The sequence below is a fragment of the Ranitomeya variabilis genome, chromosome 4, assembly GCF_051348905.1.
Source record: "Ranitomeya variabilis isolate aRanVar5 chromosome 4, aRanVar5.hap1, whole genome shotgun sequence".
Taxonomy (NCBI): Eukaryota; Metazoa; Chordata; class Amphibia; order Anura; family Dendrobatidae; genus Ranitomeya; species Ranitomeya variabilis.
The window spans coordinates 385,671,483-385,691,312 of record NC_135235.1 but is presented as its reverse complement, the minus strand read 5'-3'; the positions used below and the strand labels follow the sequence as shown (position 1 = coordinate 385,691,312).

The following is a 19,830-nucleotide window of genomic DNA, read 5'->3' as shown; positions in this document are numbered from 1 at the left end:
GCATTCTCCTCATTATCTCATCATTGTCAGTATTTCTCTAGGATTCTAGGGATGCCACACACGCTACTGTGGCTATACAGTGTCAGGTCCCCTAGACTGGGGTGTGAGGTCTGGTGGTAACAATCTGGGTTAGCGCTGCAGGCAAGCAGGGTTGAAGTGAGATGCTCAACCAGACTAATTGTCCTAATGAGTCTTGGATGGCAGCAAAAAAATGACTTATAACTGCTTCCATTTGAGTTGTGTCAGGAGGAGCTGAAGAGCAGTGTCTGAAGGGGTGTTGGTCCCATCCAGTGCAGGTATGACATTCCTTTGGGTGCATGAATGAGATTTATGGGGGCGTAGCACTTGGGGTACTGGCCAGGGGGGCCACACTATACAAATAGATTATCAGGATACAAATCCTGGCTTAGGATTAGAAAGTTTTAATGGTTTCTCTATGCCAACCAGGGGCACCACATGCACGACAGGTCTCCACCCAAACTAAATTCTGGTTCCTACATACACAACATGTCCATCTTTCAGTGACCATGTAAGGGGGTGGAGTAAAACTGGGATCGTACTGGGGTCTGTGTCATCTTTGTTACATACTCATACATACAAAAACATATCGTGTTTTTTCTTCCTTTACCTCACCTCTAGTTACACATTTAGAGGTTTTCTGCCATAACTCAGCCTGATCTATCATGGCAGCAAAATTTAGACATCCTGTTTGTTCCTGCAATACACTTCCAGGAACTCTCATTAAGCCTTCTACCCAGTGGACAACCAGACACTTAAAAGACCTATGCATTTTCTGCACAAATTTATTTTCTTTCTGTTTCACCAATTTTAGCAGCACCTCTACCCTGCCCCTTAATGAACAGATTAACCCATCCTCTGTCTCTTTAAAAACAAAAAAACAGGAATACAGGACTAGAGAGGCAAACCAGCAGGGACTCTTACCACACACACTATGGTTTCCTGGTCTGTCACTCTTTGCCTGACATTATATATCTATCTCCGACAAAAACCATCGGCCAACCATAGCAATTCAAGAGGCTACTGCCAACAATCACCATCGGCGGCTCCACTAGGTACGATCAACTAATTATTACAATCCAACCCCACGTACAGATGACCAGCGAAATGCTAAATCCACACTCCCCATACAACAGACAACGCAGGAACTCCATACAGTATCCAAGGTCTCATCAGGGTTCTTTGTCTTAACAATGATGGACCCACTTACTATGAACAGATCATGTGACATGCGGACCGACTTGCCCAAACACACCAAGCCAAGAGAGAGAAACAAATTCAATTAGAGTTAAGGTACCTTCACACGAAAAGACGCTGCAGCGATAGCGACAACGATGCCGATCGCTGCAGCGTCGCTGTGTGGTCGCTGGAGAGCTGTCACACAGACAGCTCTCCAGCGACCAACGATGCCGAGGTCCCCGGGTAACCAGGGTAAACATCGGGTTGCTAAGCGCAGGGCCGCGCTTAGTAACCCGATGTTTACCCTGGTTACCAGCGTAAAATGTAAAAAAAACAAACAGTACATACTTACATTCGCGTCCCCCGGCGTCCGCTTCCTGCACTGACTGACTGACTGAGCGCCGGCAGTAGCAGGGCACAGCGGTGACGTCACCGCTGTGCTTTCACTTTCACTTTGCGGCGCTCAGTCAGTGCAGGAAGCAGACGGCGGGGGACGCGAATGTGAGTATGTACTGTTTGGTTTTTTTACATTTTACACTGGTAACCAGGGTAAACATCGGGTTACTAAGCGCGGCCCTGCGCTTAGTAACCCGATGTTTACCCTGGTTACCAGTGTAAAATATCGCTGGTATCGATGCTTTTGCTGTCAAACACAACGATACACGGCGATCGGACGACCAAATAAAGTTCTGAACTTTATTCAGCGACCAGCGACATCACAGCAGGATCCAGATCGCTGCTGCGTGTCAAACTAAACGATATCGCTAGCCAGGACGCTGCAACGTCACGGATCGCTAGCGATATCGTTACAAAGTCGTTTCATGTGAAGGTACCTTAAGAATAACATTTCTTGCCTGTTGCTGCAGGTTTGATTTATCAGTCTGTCTAGGCACCAGCAAAACGTTTGGATCAATGGGTCCTTTGAACTAGCTGGTTCCTGTTCGGGCACCAGGTTTTGTCGTCGTCATTAGTGGTGAGCGAGTGTGCTCGTTGCTTGGGTGGTCTCCGAGTATTTGTAACTGCTCGGAGATTTTGTTTTTGTTGACGCAGATGCATGATTTATGGTTGCTGGCATACCTGAGTACATGTGGGGGTTGCCTGGTTGCTAGGGAATCCCCACATGTGTTCAAGCTGGCTAACAGATATAAATCGTGCAACTGAGGCAAGGAAAACTAAATCTCCGAGCACTTACCAATACTCGGAGACCACCCAAGCAACGAGTACACTCGCTCATCACTAGTTCTGAGACGTGGTGCATGCTTCAAATTAAATTGTTAAATTCAAATATGTGCACAGAAGAGGTACATTGATACATTGAGCATTAAAGCAGATCTGTCTTATTGCCTCATATATAGGTTATTAGCATTCATACATTGTAACAATATAATTGGCTCAGCTTATCTCTAAACATGTGCTGGCATTAGCATACGTACTTCCAATTGACTAAGTTAACATTATTGACGCCCAGCTTTTGGGTCTAGGTGTTATACTACTTAGTTTTGTTTTTCTGTGTTATTGCTATGTCTTTAGAGAAAGACATTCCTGAGGCACCGTTATCTGATCATTGACTCCATCTTGCAAGGAAGGAGTTGCATGTATAAAGAAGCCAAGATGCAGTCAGGATAGATAAATATAAATGCTGCTCTCACCCCTCCGTTCAAAGGAACCCGCAGGATCCAAAGCAAAAGGGAAAGTGAAAATGTTCCAGATCTTGAGGATAAAATCATCCAATTTATTCCAATATTAAATTAAAACTCCATCATTAGAACAGGTATACAAACAGAATAAAAACCAACATGTTTCAAACGTAACATGATGTATAGGGACTACTGAGAAGCATGAAGGTAAATAGACTAGGAGGATGTGCTCAACAAAAAAATGGACATCAGGTGGGAAACAGTAGCCAAATACCGGCTAGTCTATTCAAAGGGTTAAAAATTGTGCCCACCACAAGGAAAAATATGCATGAGAAAAAAAATGGAAGAGCAATCAGTAACAAGGCACATCTATTGTAATAGTGAATATCCGTTCACATTAGAGCTAGTAATGAAACATTGGTTCTTCTATTTTTAAGTTTATTCCATTGGGAAAAATCGATCCAAAAAAGCTTTGCTATCCTGTCAGTGCCTTTTGATGCTCCCACCACGGAGCAGGCACTTACCGTAATTTTTAATATGCCAAATGCAGTGGAAGTAGATGTATTTCTGTGCAGTGATGCAGTGCAATGTGCAGTGATGAAATGATTTGCAGCAGACGAAATGTGCCCGTTTGTGTCATGTGAAATTTCATTGAGCTGTTCACATGCGCTAATTTTAATTTTGCTTGCAGCTCAACCCACATAGTATTTATTGCAAGACGTGCAAATGCTATTGCAATTAATATAAGTGCCAGCCGAGTTAGAGAAATAGGTTTGCTAAACTGAGTGTGAACTCAGTCTACAGTGAGCATCTCCACGCTTATAGAATCCTCTACGTCTAAGCCAGGTTTCTCTGGCTCTGGGCGTGGAGCAAAAAAACATTTGTGTGTACTATTATTTTCATCCCATTAGATGACAAGTGTTCCAATTTTTCATCTTCAATATATCTGTATGTATATATTAATATTTTTAATCAAATCAAATTAAATTATATTGCAGTTAAAATATAGTTGTAGTAGGTTACTGTTCAGATTGAGGGCAATTGGATGTGCCGACGTGTAGTAATGCATGTCTAGCTTTGTTTTTAATTACGGTATTTTGTGAGCATGATTTAACTTTCAATTAGTGTAGCCTCTATTTTTAAATTATTAGCTTGTTTTTGTGCATTTCTTAAATTATTTGAATTACCGGTACTGCAATTTTGTTTTATCCGAGTTAATTCACCTATTGGTGTTGATTGTATAGTGTGTGCCGGATGTCCATCTTTCACATGTAAAAAAGCGATTTATGATATGTAGTTGTGGAGATATTGTTACCAAGATCACTGTTCACTGCTGCAGACACGGTTCTCCCTACAGGCCCAGTTATCCCCTGTGTATGTAAGTATACAGCAGGGTGTATATAACATATGTGCAAAAAAGCTGTATATTCACAGTGAGTGGAAACGCCACTGCTAGAGCAAAACTGTAGGTGTAATGCAAGAACCAATGTCCGCTCAAATGCTAAATCAACAAAGTAGAGCCAATAAGTACTGGATTGCTAAACTGGATACAAACTCAATATACCTACATATATAAATAGATGCACCGTAAATGAAAACTGAATAGATCGCACAAGCACAAAAACCACTGATTACATGAAATGTACAGTTCCAAATAAAAGAACCAATGTGTACTAGAATGATGATTCTACAAGATAGAACCAATGAGTGCTTAATAGGTATCAGGCAGGAGATGCCAAGGAGCAATAATGCTGTCCACTTACTGATAGAAGAAGTCATATGCCCAAGTGCACGGTGCTCGTGTTAATTGTTCACAGTGCGGTAAGTTGGGATCACTAAGGTAGGATGCACTGAGCGTATGCCTAGAGTAACTCCCCCGATATCCTGTTATCTATTTAAGTGGTGAAGACCAGGGCACTCCAGCCGGTAGCCAGGGGGTAACAACACGACAGAGCGTGTGATGTCACAGCAGTTGAACTACGTCCTGTGAAGGCCAAAAGACCTATGCGTTTTGTGGAATCCTGTTTCTATGAGGAAAGCATTGTGAAGGTGAAGAATGCTCACTGTTGGACTTTTCAATTTGATTGAGTTTTTCTTCCTGTTGCTTAGGGAAGAAACTGAGAGGATCATCCGGAAAAAGCTACGAGATATCTTGAGAGAGAGTGATCTTGAGAATATAACATCTAAACAGGTAAGAATGTTACCAACTGCTGGGTTGGCTGATGTAGAGAATAGAACAAGCAGCTGGCTCTGTATATAGTAGGGTTGTGCTGTGTATGGCAGGGTTGCCTGATTCACATCAATACCCACCACAACCGCTACGATGTAGACAGTGTGCAGAAGAGGCTACAGTGCTGACTGAGTGCCAATTTAGTGCTTCGGGACTAAAGAAAGAGGTTGTCAGTATTCTTTCCCCTGTATTAGATTTTGATTATTTTCTTATTTTCCTCTGCCCTTTCTTTTGCAGGTGCGCACTGCGTTGGAGCATCATACCCGCTGTGCCCTTCAGGATTATACAGAGTTCATTGATAATGAGATGATCATGATCCTGGCTCAAATGGACCGGCCCTCAGAGATCTTCCCCTATCTTTATTTGGTATGGTCTTATAAAGGAAGATTTTCTACTCCCAGTTCTGACTTAAAAGACATTACCCCACTGGAAATGTTTTTGGTTTTTTTTAACTTCCTGTGATGTTTCGTTTGAGAGTATTCTCAAGCGAGTCGTCATCGGGAGGCTGTCAGTTGCAGTTGCTTCCCTGCAGCGTCTATCATCCCACTTGGATGTCTACAGATATTGCAATCTTCCTAACTTGCAGACCACATTCTGCTCTTGCATTAGGATTAATCATTTTCTGTCTGTCTCTAATTTTCAGTCGTCTTTGAGCTAGTGGGTGGAGACTTGCTACTGTGATGTCTCCTATTCACAATACACAGACATGAGGGATTTCTGCTCTCCTATTTCTCTGTACCACACCTTCAGGAGCAGCAGCAAGGAGGACATTATACAGCAGTACTGAGCAGTATAGGTGTGAATCCAGTCCTAGGGTAACATGTAACACTTTCAACACTGTGCAGCTCCAGCCCTCTCAATAGGCCTCAATAGATAATCCTTAGATTCCTCATTCCTGGCCACCCATCTTATCTTGAACATGACAGATTTTAGCTTTATTGATGATCCGTTCAGGAGGTGGAGGGAGGAGAAGAAGTGGAAAAAGAAATGTATAGTACTGTGCAAAACGTTTTAGGCAGGTGTGGAAGCAATGGTGCAAATTAAGAATGCTTTAAAATATAAGTGGTAATAGTTTTTTTTTATCAATTAACATGCTAATTGAATGAACAAAAGGGATACCATAGTTAAATTAATATTTGGCGTGGCCACTCCTTTTGAAACAACATCAATTCTTCTAGGTATATTTACACAAAGCAATGATTTTATAGTATTACAGTCCAGTGTATGAATAGCCAATTGTACCAACCAGGTGATTGCATTTCATCCTAAATATGAAAATGATTGTTATTAACTGAAACAAACAACTGTGCAGCAGTCTTAAATCTAGGGAAGACGAATCGGCTGCAAGGTTGAGGATGTGGAATACATTTTTCTGTCACAGGTCATAAAGACAAAAGGTAGTTATATTGCATCAGCAAGGTCTCGCCCAAGCAGCGATTTCAAAGCAGATTGGGGTTTCAAGATGTACGGTTCAAGCTCTTTTCAAGAATGACCAAGAAATGGGCAACATTAAGGACTGTTGATGCAGTGGTTGGCCAAGGAAACATGGTGCAGAAGATGAAGGACAGATCATTCTTATTTTCCATCTAAATATGAAAATGTTCAGCAGTGCCATCAGCTCAGAACTGTCAGAATCTAGTGGTACCCAGCTATATTTAGCTACTTTTTAAGGACCAATTGTAGCCAAAAAGCCATACCTTCAACATAGAAACAATGCCAAATAATTAAACTATAAGGGAAACGTAGGAACTGTGGTGCAGAAAAATGTCAGTAAATGCACTGGACTGATTACTCAAAATGTGAAATAGTTGGCTGTAACAGAAGGCAGATTGTTCACCTTAGGGTACACTCATATCTACGTATATAGAGTAGCAGAGATTCTCTGCCAGAAAAGTTGGAGTATAAGGCAAGTTATTCTCACCTAGCATCCGTATACCATGCAAGTGTGCATTTTTTTCCTCACCTAGCATCCTAGGTGCATATGCAATGCGTTTTTAACATCAGCTTTTAAATATAGTAATTCTCTGTCATTTAAAACTAGTTTTCTAACTAATAAAACAATCTTCTATACAGATATAGAGAGATGGTAGATATGTAATTAAAATATATAATCAGTGCAGTGCGTGTCTAGCTTACTGTAGATGTATTTAGCTAATAATTAAATAAATGAAAAAAAAATGGTGTGGGGTCCCTCTTATTTTATTAACCAGCTGAGGGAAAGCAGACAGCTGGAGGCTTATGTTTATAGTCTGGGAAGGGAGTAATAAATATGGAGCTTACCAGGCTATTTATATTAGCTCACAGCTGTATACTTATCCTTTACTGGTCATTAAAAAGGGGTTACCCCCCAACAAAAAAAGACGTGGGGTCCCCCCTATTTTTGGTAACCAGCAAAGGCTAGGCAGACAACCGGGGGGCTGATATTAATAGGCTAGGAAGGGGCTGTAGATATTGGGTCCTCCTTCAGACTAAGAACATCAGCCTTCAGCCGCCCCAGAAATGGAGCATTCATTAGATGCACCAATTCTGGTGTTTATCCTCGGCTCTTCCCACTTGCCCTGGTGCAGTTGCAAGTGGGGTAATAGTATTCGGGTTAATTTACTGTACTTGGCTGGTGAAATGTCAGGTTCTCGCCCCCCTTGACTTGTATTGGTGACTCTCAGCCCTTTTACATGGCCATACACAGCATCCTGCAAATTTTTCCTCACCCCCAATTCAAGGTGAAAAATTTGCACATTAACACTGCCTAATTGTATAAAATCGTAGTGAGTGCAATGTGATGTTTTCTCACATTGTACTTGCCGAATGTAAACGCAGATGTGATTGAACCCAAAGTGCAACCATAAGGAGTGTCTGCAAGCAACGGCGAAGCATGGTGGAGGCTCTTTGCACGTTTGGGGGCTGCATTTCATCAAATTAAGTTGGTGATGTGGTCAGGATTGATGGTGTTCTCAATGCTCAGAAATATAGGTAGATACTTATCCATAAAGCAATACCATTAAGGAAAAGTCTGATTGGCTCCAAATTTATTCTGTAGTACGACAATGACCCCCAAAATACAACCATTGTCATTAAGAACTATCTTCAGAGTATAGAATATTCTCTTTTTGAAAGGCTACTTTGCAGCATTTTTTTTTGTACTGCTGCCTAAAACTTTAGCAACAGCATTGTATTTCTGTAATAAGATATATTGCAACATTTCGTATATTTGCTTGTGCTTATTTATTAATGAAAAATTTGTTTGAAAGACTAAGTTTCTCATATTTTGTAAGAGCAGATAGTAGAACACTCGGTCAACTGTTTCAAAGTCAGAAATAATTTATTTCTAGTTATAAGATGTATTGTTGCTATATTTCCTATTTTCCTATAGCTGCTGCTCTTGGTACGTATGCAGTCATTTTCTTCCATTCATTATTTTAACCTTCTCCGTTCTGTTTTAGGGCTCTGAGTGGAATGCTTCCAATTTAGAAGAACTTCAGAAAAACAAGTACGTTTCTAACCTATTTTTCTCAATAAATGAACTTTCATTCTCTCTAGATTGCGAGCAACAATGTGGGTACACCATTAAGGCAGCTGCACATTATTTTAATTAAAATTGCAGTATTACTGCCACTTGTAAGCAATCTCCGCACTAGCTAAAAGCAAAAAGTTGTGGGAGACTTGGTATAATCACAAGAATTCCAACAGTGTTCTGGTAGGGAAACATTGTTATCATACGTAATTTATGGGGCTGCTGCAATTTTACCATAAATACCTTGTGCCCCTTTGTTGTTGTGGAGCCCTATACTTGAAGACTAAATGTTGGCATACAGAGGCTGATATTTCTGCTGGTGCCACTGGTGATCACACAATGTAGGTTCTGGTAACAGACCACCAGGAGTACTCATCATGGCTCTCGGGCGACTAAAATATGCTCTAAGGCTGTTTTTACATGCTGGAAAGGTTTGAAAGATAGTGGCAAAACAATGTGTTTTTGCTGCAATTGCAAGAAACCCCCCACAATGCGGCCACCAGGTGTGAAGGCAGCCCTGTCTGAGATATACACGATCCTTCTCTTGTGTCCTACAGCTATCATTAGCTCAGCAGGGATTCAGTGAGTATTCCCATTTCTCAGTACATCTGTCTATTGACCACTTTACGTACAGGGAGTCTGTCAGGTTCTACGTCCCTCATTGACCTGACACTTAAGGGGTTTTTGAGAACTTGCATGTTACTGCAGCTAGTAGACCAGTGATTTACAATACATGTCCTCTCCCACCGCTGATTGACATGTGACATGACAAATATTACTGCACATAGGGAGAAATCTGTCATTCAGCTTCTTGGGAGCGGGAAAGCCTGCATATCGTTGGACTTGCCATCTTTCGCACAGTTAAACTTGTCACTTCTCAAACGTTGTGTTGATATAGTACTGGATGAACTCCCTGTTGACTTACCGCTGAATTCAGAAAGGGTTGGATAAGGGGAATGACAGGTTTCCTCTCAAAGGGTTCTAGTAGCTGTCCTGGTGTGATTTTACTAAATAGTTGTAGCTCCCATTTACGGTAATAATGGTGGAACATAGTTTTATCCTGCAAGCCTCTTAGACCATATGTCTATTTATTGGTTTAGTATTTTTTTTAACTTTTTTCTTTACGCTTAGTCCCTCTACGGACTTTAACTGTTATTACGCTGATCGCTTTTATAATGATTGGCAATGCACCAGCACTGCAATTTATTTTGCCTGTTAGTGTTACACTGACAGAAGTCTCTTAGACCTCGTTTTGGACAATTACACCTTTCGATTAGTTCGTCCATGGCTGCCTTGACTATTTTGGCCCCACAGGTGTTTTCATTCTCAAATATCCAGTCAGTACTTTTTTTTAGGAAAATTGCAAACAATTCATCTTGTGCACAGCTTGTTCATTGCTCCTACAGCAATGCCGTATATGTGGGCCCCAACTGCCATTTAGGCACACAGTGAGGCTCACAAAGGAGAGGTCCTTTGAATTTGGGAGTGCAGATTTCACTAGAGTATCTTTTTGGGGGGTGGGGACAGATTGCTTTTCCAAAGCCCTTAAGCAACTTGTGACTTCATATAGGGGTTGAATGGTCCCAGTTGGTTCTGGTATTGATACATCAGTTTGCCATCTATAGAATACAATTAACAACCACTGCATTTTCAACCCTTGAGGGTGCCAGGCAGATTCCTGGAGATCACCCACATCTGTTATGTAGTGGAGACATCTAACAGTGTTTAGGAAATCAATCATCAAGGGCCCGTGTCAGCATCCAGCAAATCAGGCCCAGTGCTGTGGCCCATTATGTCGGGGGTCCAAAGGCTAGCTTGCTTCCAGTTTTTCAGTTCTATAAATTCCCTGTGCACTTACATATACACTGCTGTTGAGTGTATATGTAATCGATTCCTAAATGCATCATGTATTGATTTTTTTTATTCCTTTATATGAATTGTTATAGGCTCCTGCTCTGTCACTAACTAGCCACAGGATGGTCTAAGAGGTTTGCCGTAGGCAGCTTACCTTGAGGACGTCATGATGACCTCGGGTTGCTATGGCAACAGTCTGTTCCTCCCGATGACGTTGCAGGGCCGCCGTTAAGAAGAGAGAGGGATCTCCCTCCCTTTCTCAGCCTACTAAATGCTGCAGACGCTATTGATCGCAGCATTTAGGGAGTTAAATGGCCTGGGGCTATGCGGACACTTCTCTTGACAGTGGCAGATGGAGCTTGGCTATAACTTACGCTAAGCTCACAGTGGTGATCGTGTGGGCACAGATCTTCTGCCCGCAAAATCACAATGATATAAATTTACGCCATTTTATGAGAATCCCTTCCCAAGCATGATGTAAACTTATGTCATATGTCGCGAAGGGGTTAAGCAGTGTACTTTCCAAAATTTGTTCACTTGTGGAAGCGATTTTTCTGATTTAGCACCTCCTAGTCTTTTCTAATGACATCCACAATCTATCCAAACAAAATCTGAGTTCCAAAAGCCATATGGTACTCCTTCCCTTCCAAGCCCTGCTGTGTACTTAAACTGTAGTGTAAAACCACATATGGAGTATTGCCGCTTTCTGTAGAAATGGGATAACAAATTTAGGTTCTATTTTCTCCTATTACACTTTGTGAGAATTAAAAATTTGAGGCTAAAGTAATATTTTAGCAGGAAAAAAAAATAATTTTTCTTTTGTGCAATAAAATCTTATAATATTTTGTAAAGTAACTGTGGGTTAATAATGTTCAACGCATCCCTGGATGAACTTTTCAAGGGTAAAATTTCTAAAATAGGAACACTTGTGGTGGTGGGTCTCTGCTGTTTTGGAACTTCAGGGACTGCAAATTTGACATGGCTCGAGCAATCATATCAGTTGAATTTGCACTTCAAATAATGAAATAGCGCTTCTTTCTTTCTAAGCCCTGCGTTGTGCCCAAATATTAATTTTCAACCATATACGGGATATTACTGCATTCATGCGAAATTGAATAATAAATTGTGGGGTCAATTTTCTCCTACTAACACTTGTGGAAAATAACAAATTTGGGGCTCTCACAGGTAGCCAGTGACTCGCTGATGGTCTTTTATGCACTGCATTACACGAGTGTATGAGACCAGCAATCAAAGTTACATTTATACATGTCCCACAGTGGGACTAAGTAAAAAAAAAAAAAAGTGATAAAAAGTAAAAGAAAACATGTAAAAAAAAGTTAAAAAGAAGCGCACACAAATCACAAAAATCCGTTTCGTCACTCAAAAGGCAGTCTTTGTGATAAAATTAAAAATAAAGAAAAAAAAAAGTACACATAATTGGTATCGCTGTGTCTGGAACAACCCACTCTATAAAACTGGCACGTTATTTATTCCTTTAAGGGAACATCGTTAAAAAAAAAAAAAAAATGGCAAAAATGTTTTTTCATGTTATTGATTTCCAAAAATGTGATTAAAATGCGATCAAAAGGTTAAATGTAAAAAAAATGAAAACGACAATCCATCCTGCAAAAATCAAGCCATAATATGGCCCATTCGGCAAAATACTAAAAAAGTTACAGCTCTCAGAATATAGCAATGCAAAACCAAATTCATTTTTGTAAAAAAATAAAAATAAATTTAGTGTGTAAAAATAGCAATGCATAAGAAAAACAATATAAATCTGGTATCGTTGTAATTGTACTGACTCGACGAACAAATTTGTCTTGTCACTTTTACCGCTTGGTGAACGGCGCAAAAACAATAATGTAAAAACAATAACTGAATTGCTGGTTTTTGTTCATTCTGTATCTGAAAAATTTGAATAAAAAGCGATCAAAAAGTATTATGTACCCCAAACTGGTACCAAAAAAATCAGCATCTTGTCCTTAAAAAAATAAACCTTCACACAGCTCTGTTCGACAGAAAATCAAAAAGTCACAGGTCTCAAAATATGGCAATGAAAAAAAACTAGGGGTCCTAGGTTCAAAACCCACTGGCGCTGGGGTCCTAGATTTAAAACCCACCAAGGACAACATCTGCAAGGAGTATGTATGTTCTCCCCGTGTTTGCATGGGTTTCCTCCAGGTACACCGGTTTCCTCCCACACTCCAAAAACACACTGATAGGGAATTTAGATTGTGAGCCCCATTGGGAACAGTGATGATAATGTGTATAAAGCGAATAAGATAGTGCTATATAAGTAAAGGCATAATAATGGAGAGAAGGCACTTAACAATTAATAGGTGCGTATTGCCTGAAGCACAAGCTGGGCATAATGTATGGGGTCGCTACAATATATGGGAGCTCTAACTGGATGGGGACACAATCTATGGGCGCTAGACTGGCAGATTTGCAGTTCTCCAGAAAAAAAGCCTGGCTTGGATGTTGCAAAATAGTCACTGCAGCCATAGATGAATTTAAGTTTATTCGGACTCCCATGACAGCACCACGAGAGAGGGGATCCGCCCCTTTAGGAACAGGAAACCCACAGATACAAAAGGGCAGCACCTCTCCCACGCATCAGTTGGTTTCCTGTTCCTAATGGGACGGGATCCTACAGAATTTACAAGAGGATCCCAGGCCGGCCGGCCGACTCAGGTAGCGAGGGGGTCTCCTACCTCGGCCGGTGCGGAATTCCTGGATGATGCCACGATGGTCCTGGTAGGGCTGCATGGCGGTGGCATTCCAGCAGGGAGCGGTCGCCGGTGGTGTCCTGTCTCCAAGCCAGCGCCGGGTGAGTATTTCCCTGGGGTCTCCTCCTGCTAAGGTGGCTGGGGTCTCTGTGTGCGGCGGCGCTTGGGGGCGCAACCCGGGGGTGCTGCGGCTCTGTCCGGCGTCCTCGCCGCTCTGCGCGCTGATGGTGAAGCGCCGGGAGCCCGGGTGACATCGGGGGAGGAGTCGGCAGTCACTTCCGGGTTTCCAGGGTCCTGCGCATGCGCAGTGTACCCAAGATGGCGGCGCCCACCGGTATAGCGTCGCCGGCGCTCTCAGCCCTAGAGAAAACCGCCTGCACCAGGGGGAGGCCGGAAAAATCAATCAGGGGAGCGCTAGGCACAGCTGCTGACCGGAGGAGGGGCTATAAAAAGAACTCCGGATCGTGATCCCTTGCTTCTGGCCTCATATCTGGTAAAGATGGAGGACGAGCACGTGCAGCTTCAGGAAGAGGTGTCCCAGAAGCCTAAAGAGAAGGATCGCGACAAAAGGAGCAGTGAGTCTGGCCACAAAAGCACCTCCAGACAGGGGTCTGGAACGTCAGCCAGGAGAAATCCCCCTCGTATTCCGGTACTTTTTCTTTGGGCAGCGCTGGTAAGTGATCTTCGTGAAAGTTCACTCAGTGACATGATTCCCCTCATATGTTCCATTATAGGGGAAGAAATGTGCCGGGAAGGCGAAACACAGGGAATGTGGAATCTGCGGGGTTCCCCTACCTGATTCGTGCCCTAAAAAGTTATGTGGCCCCTGTATACAGCAGACGGTGAGGTCTCAGGAAAGGGGAGAGGGGGAGAGCATTATATCTACAGAGATTAGATTGCTTTACTTACCCCCCTCAGGTGGCGGAGGAATCCCTTACTATGACCACCAGCTTAAAGGAGATGATCAGAATGGAGGTCAGACAATCCTTAAAGGGTTTTGCTCAAGGAGGAAGCTCTAAATCCAAAGCTCCGTTACTCTCCGATTCTTCAGCAGAAGAGGATAAGGAGGAAGTTTTCTCCGGTTCAGCTGCGTCATCCTCTTCCTCGGATGAGGACACCGCCCGTTTCTGTCTACCCCTCGAACGAGTAGATAAGCTGGTCAAGGCGGTCAGGGGGACGATGGGCATAACGGAACCGAGACCCCAACTTTCCAAGGAGGAAATTATGTTCAGTGGGTTGGAGCAGAAAAAACGCAGAGTCTTCCCGCTTAATGAAAAAATCCAGGCTCTTATCAATAAAGAGTGGAAAAAACCTGAGAGAAAGGGTTCGTTACCTCCAGCGCAGAAACGCAGATATCCGTTTGATGATCCTGCAGTCACCAACTGGGAAAAAGCCCCTAAGTTGGATGCGGCAATAGCCAAGGTGGCCAAACGGGCCTCTCTCCCCTTTGAGGACATGGGGACCCTTAAGGACCCCCTTGATAGAAAAGCGGATACCTTTCTAAAAACTACCTGGGAGATGGCGGCCGGTTCTTTAAGGCCTGCGGTGGCTTCAACCTGTACAGCCAGATCAATGATGGTCTGGTTGGAACAATTAGAGACTCAGTTAAAAGAAGGTGCATCAAGGGATTCTATCCTGACTGCCTTACCACTGATCCAAGAAGCAGCTGCTTTCTTAGCAGATGCGTCTATTGACTCTGTCAAAATGGCTGCTAGGGCAGCAGGTCTCTCGAATGCGGCCAGAAGGGCTCTTTGGCTGAAATGTTGGCCAGGCGATATACAGTCAAAATCAAAACTCTGCATCATTCCATGTAAAGGGGAGTACCTATTCGGGCCCACCTTAGATGATCTCCTAGAGAAAGCGGGAGATGACAAAAAGAAGTTCCCCAACCTGCTGGGGTCCTACCGTCGTCCCTTTAATAAAAGAAGGTTCGGTCGCGGAGGGAAGCGTACCTTTTCACCTTCAAGGGATCGGTCTAGGTGGGACGACAGACGTAGACGAGGTACGGGATATATGTTCCGTCGTTCCTCAAAAGAAAGGAAGAAGGAGGACAAATGACTAGAAGCCCCGGTGGGGGGCAGACTTTTACATTTTGGTTCAGAATGGTCAAAGATCACGAATAGTGTCTGGGTTCAAGATACTATTTCTCGAGGTCTTACTCTTGAGTTTTGCCATACCCCACGGGATAAATTTATGTTAACGCCCTTACGTTCTAATCCCCTAGAACAATCTGCTCTAGAAGAAGAAGTTTGGTCTCTCTGTTCTAAAAATGTTCTTACACAGGTTCCAGAGACTGATAGAGGGAAGGGATTCTATTCTCCCTTGTTTCTTATTAAAAAACCTGATAACTCGTATAGAACCATTATAAATCTCAGACATCTTAATAGTTTTTTGGTTAAGCATACCTTTAAGATGGAGTCCATCAGCTCGACAATAAAAATACTGTTTAAAAACTGCTTTATGGTGGTAGTCGACTTAAAGGATGCCTATTACCACATACCTATTCATGTGGATTTCCAGCAGTTCTTGAGGGTAGCAGTATTAATGGAAGGGGTTGTTTATCATTTTCAGTACAGAGCTCTTCCTTTCGGTATAACATCAGCCCCTAGAGTATTCACAAAAATAGTGGCAGAGGTGATGGCTCACTTGCGAGAATCTAATGTCCTTATTGTCCCATACCTGGACGATTTCCTCATAATAGGTAACTCGGTAGAACACTGTTTGTCCCAACTAGAACTAACTAGGGTTAAGTTGGAACGCCTGGGCTGGATAATTAATTTTGAAAAATCTCGATTACAGCCTCAAAAAATTCAGAAGTTTCTGGGCTTAGTACTAGATTCAACTACACAACAGTGTTATCTTCCGGAAAATAAACTATCTCAGATTCAGCATCAGGTACTGAAAGCAGTAAATACACCCTCTATGACCCTGCGGCAAGCTATGTCCCTGTTGGGGTCCCTCACATCGTGCATTCCAGCGGTAAGGTGGGCACACTTTCACACTAGATCCCTCCAGAAAGAGATTTTGGTTAAGGATAGGATCTTGAGGGGTGTATTAGAAGAAAAAATAACGCTAGAACCAGCGACTCTCAAATCCCTAAGTTGGTGGCTGGATAGGGATAACTTGTCAGCAGGTGTTCCCTGGATGATAGACGTGTCCCGGGTTGTGACTACGGATGCCAGCTCCTCAGGTTGGGGGGCTCACATGAATGACATTGTAGTGCAAGGCCAATGGGAACCATACTCAACATCCTCTTCCAATCAGAGAGAATTATTAGCAATCGAATTGTCAGTTAAAAACCTCCTCATGTATCTGCAGGGCCACCACGTCAGGATCCTCTTAGACAACCGGGTGGCAGTCTCCTATATAAATCATCAAGGAGGGACACACTCCGAGGCTCTGATGCAGATCACAGATCGTCTCCTCCGGATGGCAGAAGAGAATTTACAATCTTTGACTGCTCTGCACATCACAGGAAAAGACAACATAAAAGCGGACTTTCTCAGCCGCAATGTTCTAAAGCAAGGAGAATGGTCTTTAAACGGAGACATCTTCAAACAGATTGTTCGCTTATGGGGTCAACCAGTAGTGGACCTATTTGCCACAAGAGAAAACAAAAAAGTAAAAAACTTTTGTTCCCTAAATCCCAGGGAGAATCCACTGGCAGTGGATGCATTCCTCATAAAATGGGATTTTTCTCTGGCCTACGCCTTCCCGCCACTGAACCTACTACCTCTAGTGGTGAGGAAGATCAGAGAAGATCGTGCGAAACTCATTCTGATTGCTCCCTTTTGGCCCAGGAGAACCTGGTTTTCATGGCTCAGGACGATGTCAGTGGGCGATCCCTGGGTACTTCCAGACATCCCAAATTTGCTCTCCCAGGGGCCGATACTCCATCCACAAGTAAAGGGACTTCATTTGACGGCTTGGAGTTTGAGCGGTCATTGTTAAGAAATAAAGGCTTCTCTTCTAAATTAGTCGATACCCTTTTAAGAAGTAGAAAGCCAATAACAACAAGAATCTACTCCAGAACCTGGAGAAAGTTCTTAACTTCCTCAGAATTTAATATTAATGACGGTGTACCAATACGTCAAATATTGGAATTTTTGCAAAGAGGGTTAGAGTTAAAACTCTCCACAAGCACATTAAAAGTACAAGTTTCTGCACTTGGGGCCCTGTTATGTAATATTGCGGGAAATTACTGGGTGTCGAGATTCATTAAGGCGGTCGGTAGAATTAGACCACTTTATAGAAACAAAATGGTACCATGGGATTTAAATCTTGTCCTTTCTTCTTTGACAAAGCCCCCTTTTGAGCCGTTGAATGAAGCCTCAGTCAGGATGTTATCTCTCAAAACAGCTTTCCTAGTAGCTATAACATCAGCTCGCAGGATAGGAGACATCCAGGCACTCTCTAGACTTCCCCCGTATATAGAATTTCTCCAGGATAGAGTTATCCTTAGACCGGACCCAGCCTACTTACCAAAAGTAGTATCCCAGTTTCACAGATCGCAGGAGATAGTTTTACCTTCGTTTATCCCTAATCCTTCTAACCCTAAAGAAAGGGAGCTCCATACCTTAGATGTCAGGAGATGCCTTCTTCAATATATCTCGGTCACTAATGATTGGAAGAAGGATAATGCACTATTCCTATCCTTCCAAGGTCCAAGGAAAGGGGCTAGAGCATCAAAATACATACTTGCTAAGTGGATTAGGGAGGCTATCTCTCTTGCTTACACGACAGGTGGGGGTCCAGCTCCGCAGAATCTGAGGGCACATTCCACCCGAGCCATGGCGTCATCCTGGGCAGAGAGGTCTGGAGTGTCGGTCGACCAGATATGTAAGGCGGCCACATGGTCATCCCCTTCCACCTTTTTTAAACACTATAGGTTGGACTTGGGGTTCTCCTCAGATCTCACCTTCGGGTTAAGGGTGCTACAGGCTGTGGTCCCTCCCTAAAAATGGCTTACATCTCTGTAAATCTCTCGTGGTGCTGTCATGGGAGTCCGAATAAAGCATTAAGCTACTTACGGGTAGCGGCATTTTTCGGAGGCCCATGACAGCACCCTTAGTTCCCTCCCTTTTCACATGGGGTTGCACATCCTGGGTTTATAATCAACTAAATAATTTAAAGAAGAAATGTTATCTTCTCACGTGTGTTACTTTATTAAAGTCATTGTGTTTAATTGTATGCAATATTGTGTTTGCTTGTCATTAACTGCGGTAGTCCTCTCAGGCTCTGTAATCCAACTGATGCGTGGGAGAGGTGCCGCCCTTTTGTATCTGTGGGTTTCCTGTTCCTAAAGGGGCGGATCCCCTCTCTCGTGGTGCTGTCATGGGCCTCCGAAAAATGCCGCTACCCGTAAGTAGCTTAATGCTTTCTACACTGGGCTCACTATTAGGGTTTTTCTGCTGTCCTGGCACCTTCGGGGCTCTGCAAATGTCACCCACCCGCAAACTATTCTAGCAAAATCTGTGCTCCAAAAGTCAAATACTGCTCCTGCCTCTTAGCCCTGGCATGTGGCCAAACAGTAATTTCTGACAACATATGTGGCAGCACCGTGTTTGGGAGAAATTGCGCAATAAATTGTGGGGTCCAGTTTCACCTATTAACCCTTGTGTACCTGACAAATTTGCAGCAAATACAAAAATTACATTTTTACCACTAAAATTTAATACTTTCACGTTTCAGTGTTATAAAATTCTGTGAGGTACCTATGGGTTCAAAATGCTCACTACACCCTTTGATGTATTCCTTGAGGGGTCTAGTTTCCAAAATGGAGTCACTTTTGGGGGATTTCTGCTGTTTTGTCATGTCATAGGCTCTTCAAATGCGATATGTCATTCGCAATCTATCCCAGACAAATAGCGCTCTTTCCTTTCCTAGCCCTGCTATGTGCCCAAGCAGATGTTTTTCACCACATATGGGGTATTGTCGCGTTCAGGACAAATTGTGCAACAAATTATGGGGTCCATTTTCTCCTAGTATGCATTGTGAAAATTACAAATTTGAGGCAAAGACAGTTTTGTGAAAAATTAAAATTTTCAATATGATGACCTAATGTTCTCAAATTCTGTATAGTACCTGTAGTTTCAAACTGTTCACTATACTCCTGGATAAAATCCTTTGGGGGTGTGGTATCCAAAATGATGTAAGTTGTGCTTTTTTTCACTGTTTAGGCACATCAGGGGCTCGCCAAATGCGACATGACGCCCGCAGACCATTCCATCAAAGTCTGCTTTACAAAACATCTCTTTCTGAGTCCTGCCATGCACCCAAACAGTAGTTTTCCTCCACAAATGGGGTATCTTTGTACTTCGTGGTCCATTTTCTCCTGTTATACTTGTGAAAATAACAAATTTGAAGCTAAAGTAAAATTTTTGTGAAAAAAATAAATTTATTTTTTCCTTTCACATTGCTTTAGCTCCTATGAAACCTAGGATGGGTTAATAAACTTCTTGAATGCGGTTTCGAGGAATTTTAGAGGTCCCATTTTTAGAATGGTGTCATTTTTGGGCATTTTTTGTCATATATACCCCCAAAGTCACTTAAAATATGATATAGTCCATAAAAAATGGTTTTGTAAATTTTGTTGTAAAAATGAGAAATCGCTGATCAACTTTTAACCCTTCTAACTTTCTAACCAAAAAAAATGTTTAAAAAATTGCG

The 19,830-nt window shown here is 42.6% G+C and overlaps 1 protein-coding gene across 2 annotated transcripts in view; it reads left to right on the top strand.

Annotated features, from left to right (window-relative positions):
- SSH3 (slingshot protein phosphatase 3) overlaps positions 1-19,830 on the top strand; it is a 154,048-nt gene that overhangs the window by 82,678 nt on the left and 51,540 nt on the right. For both annotated transcript variants that reach the window (XM_077250850.1, XM_077250849.1), the window contains exons 8-10: positions 4,944-5,025; positions 5,302-5,430; positions 8,505-8,551. In XM_077250850.1, coding sequence (XP_077106965.1) covers positions 4,944-5,025; positions 5,302-5,430; positions 8,505-8,551 — 258 coding nt within the window. The remainder of the gene's footprint in view (positions 1-4,943; positions 5,026-5,301; positions 5,431-8,504; positions 8,552-19,830) is intronic.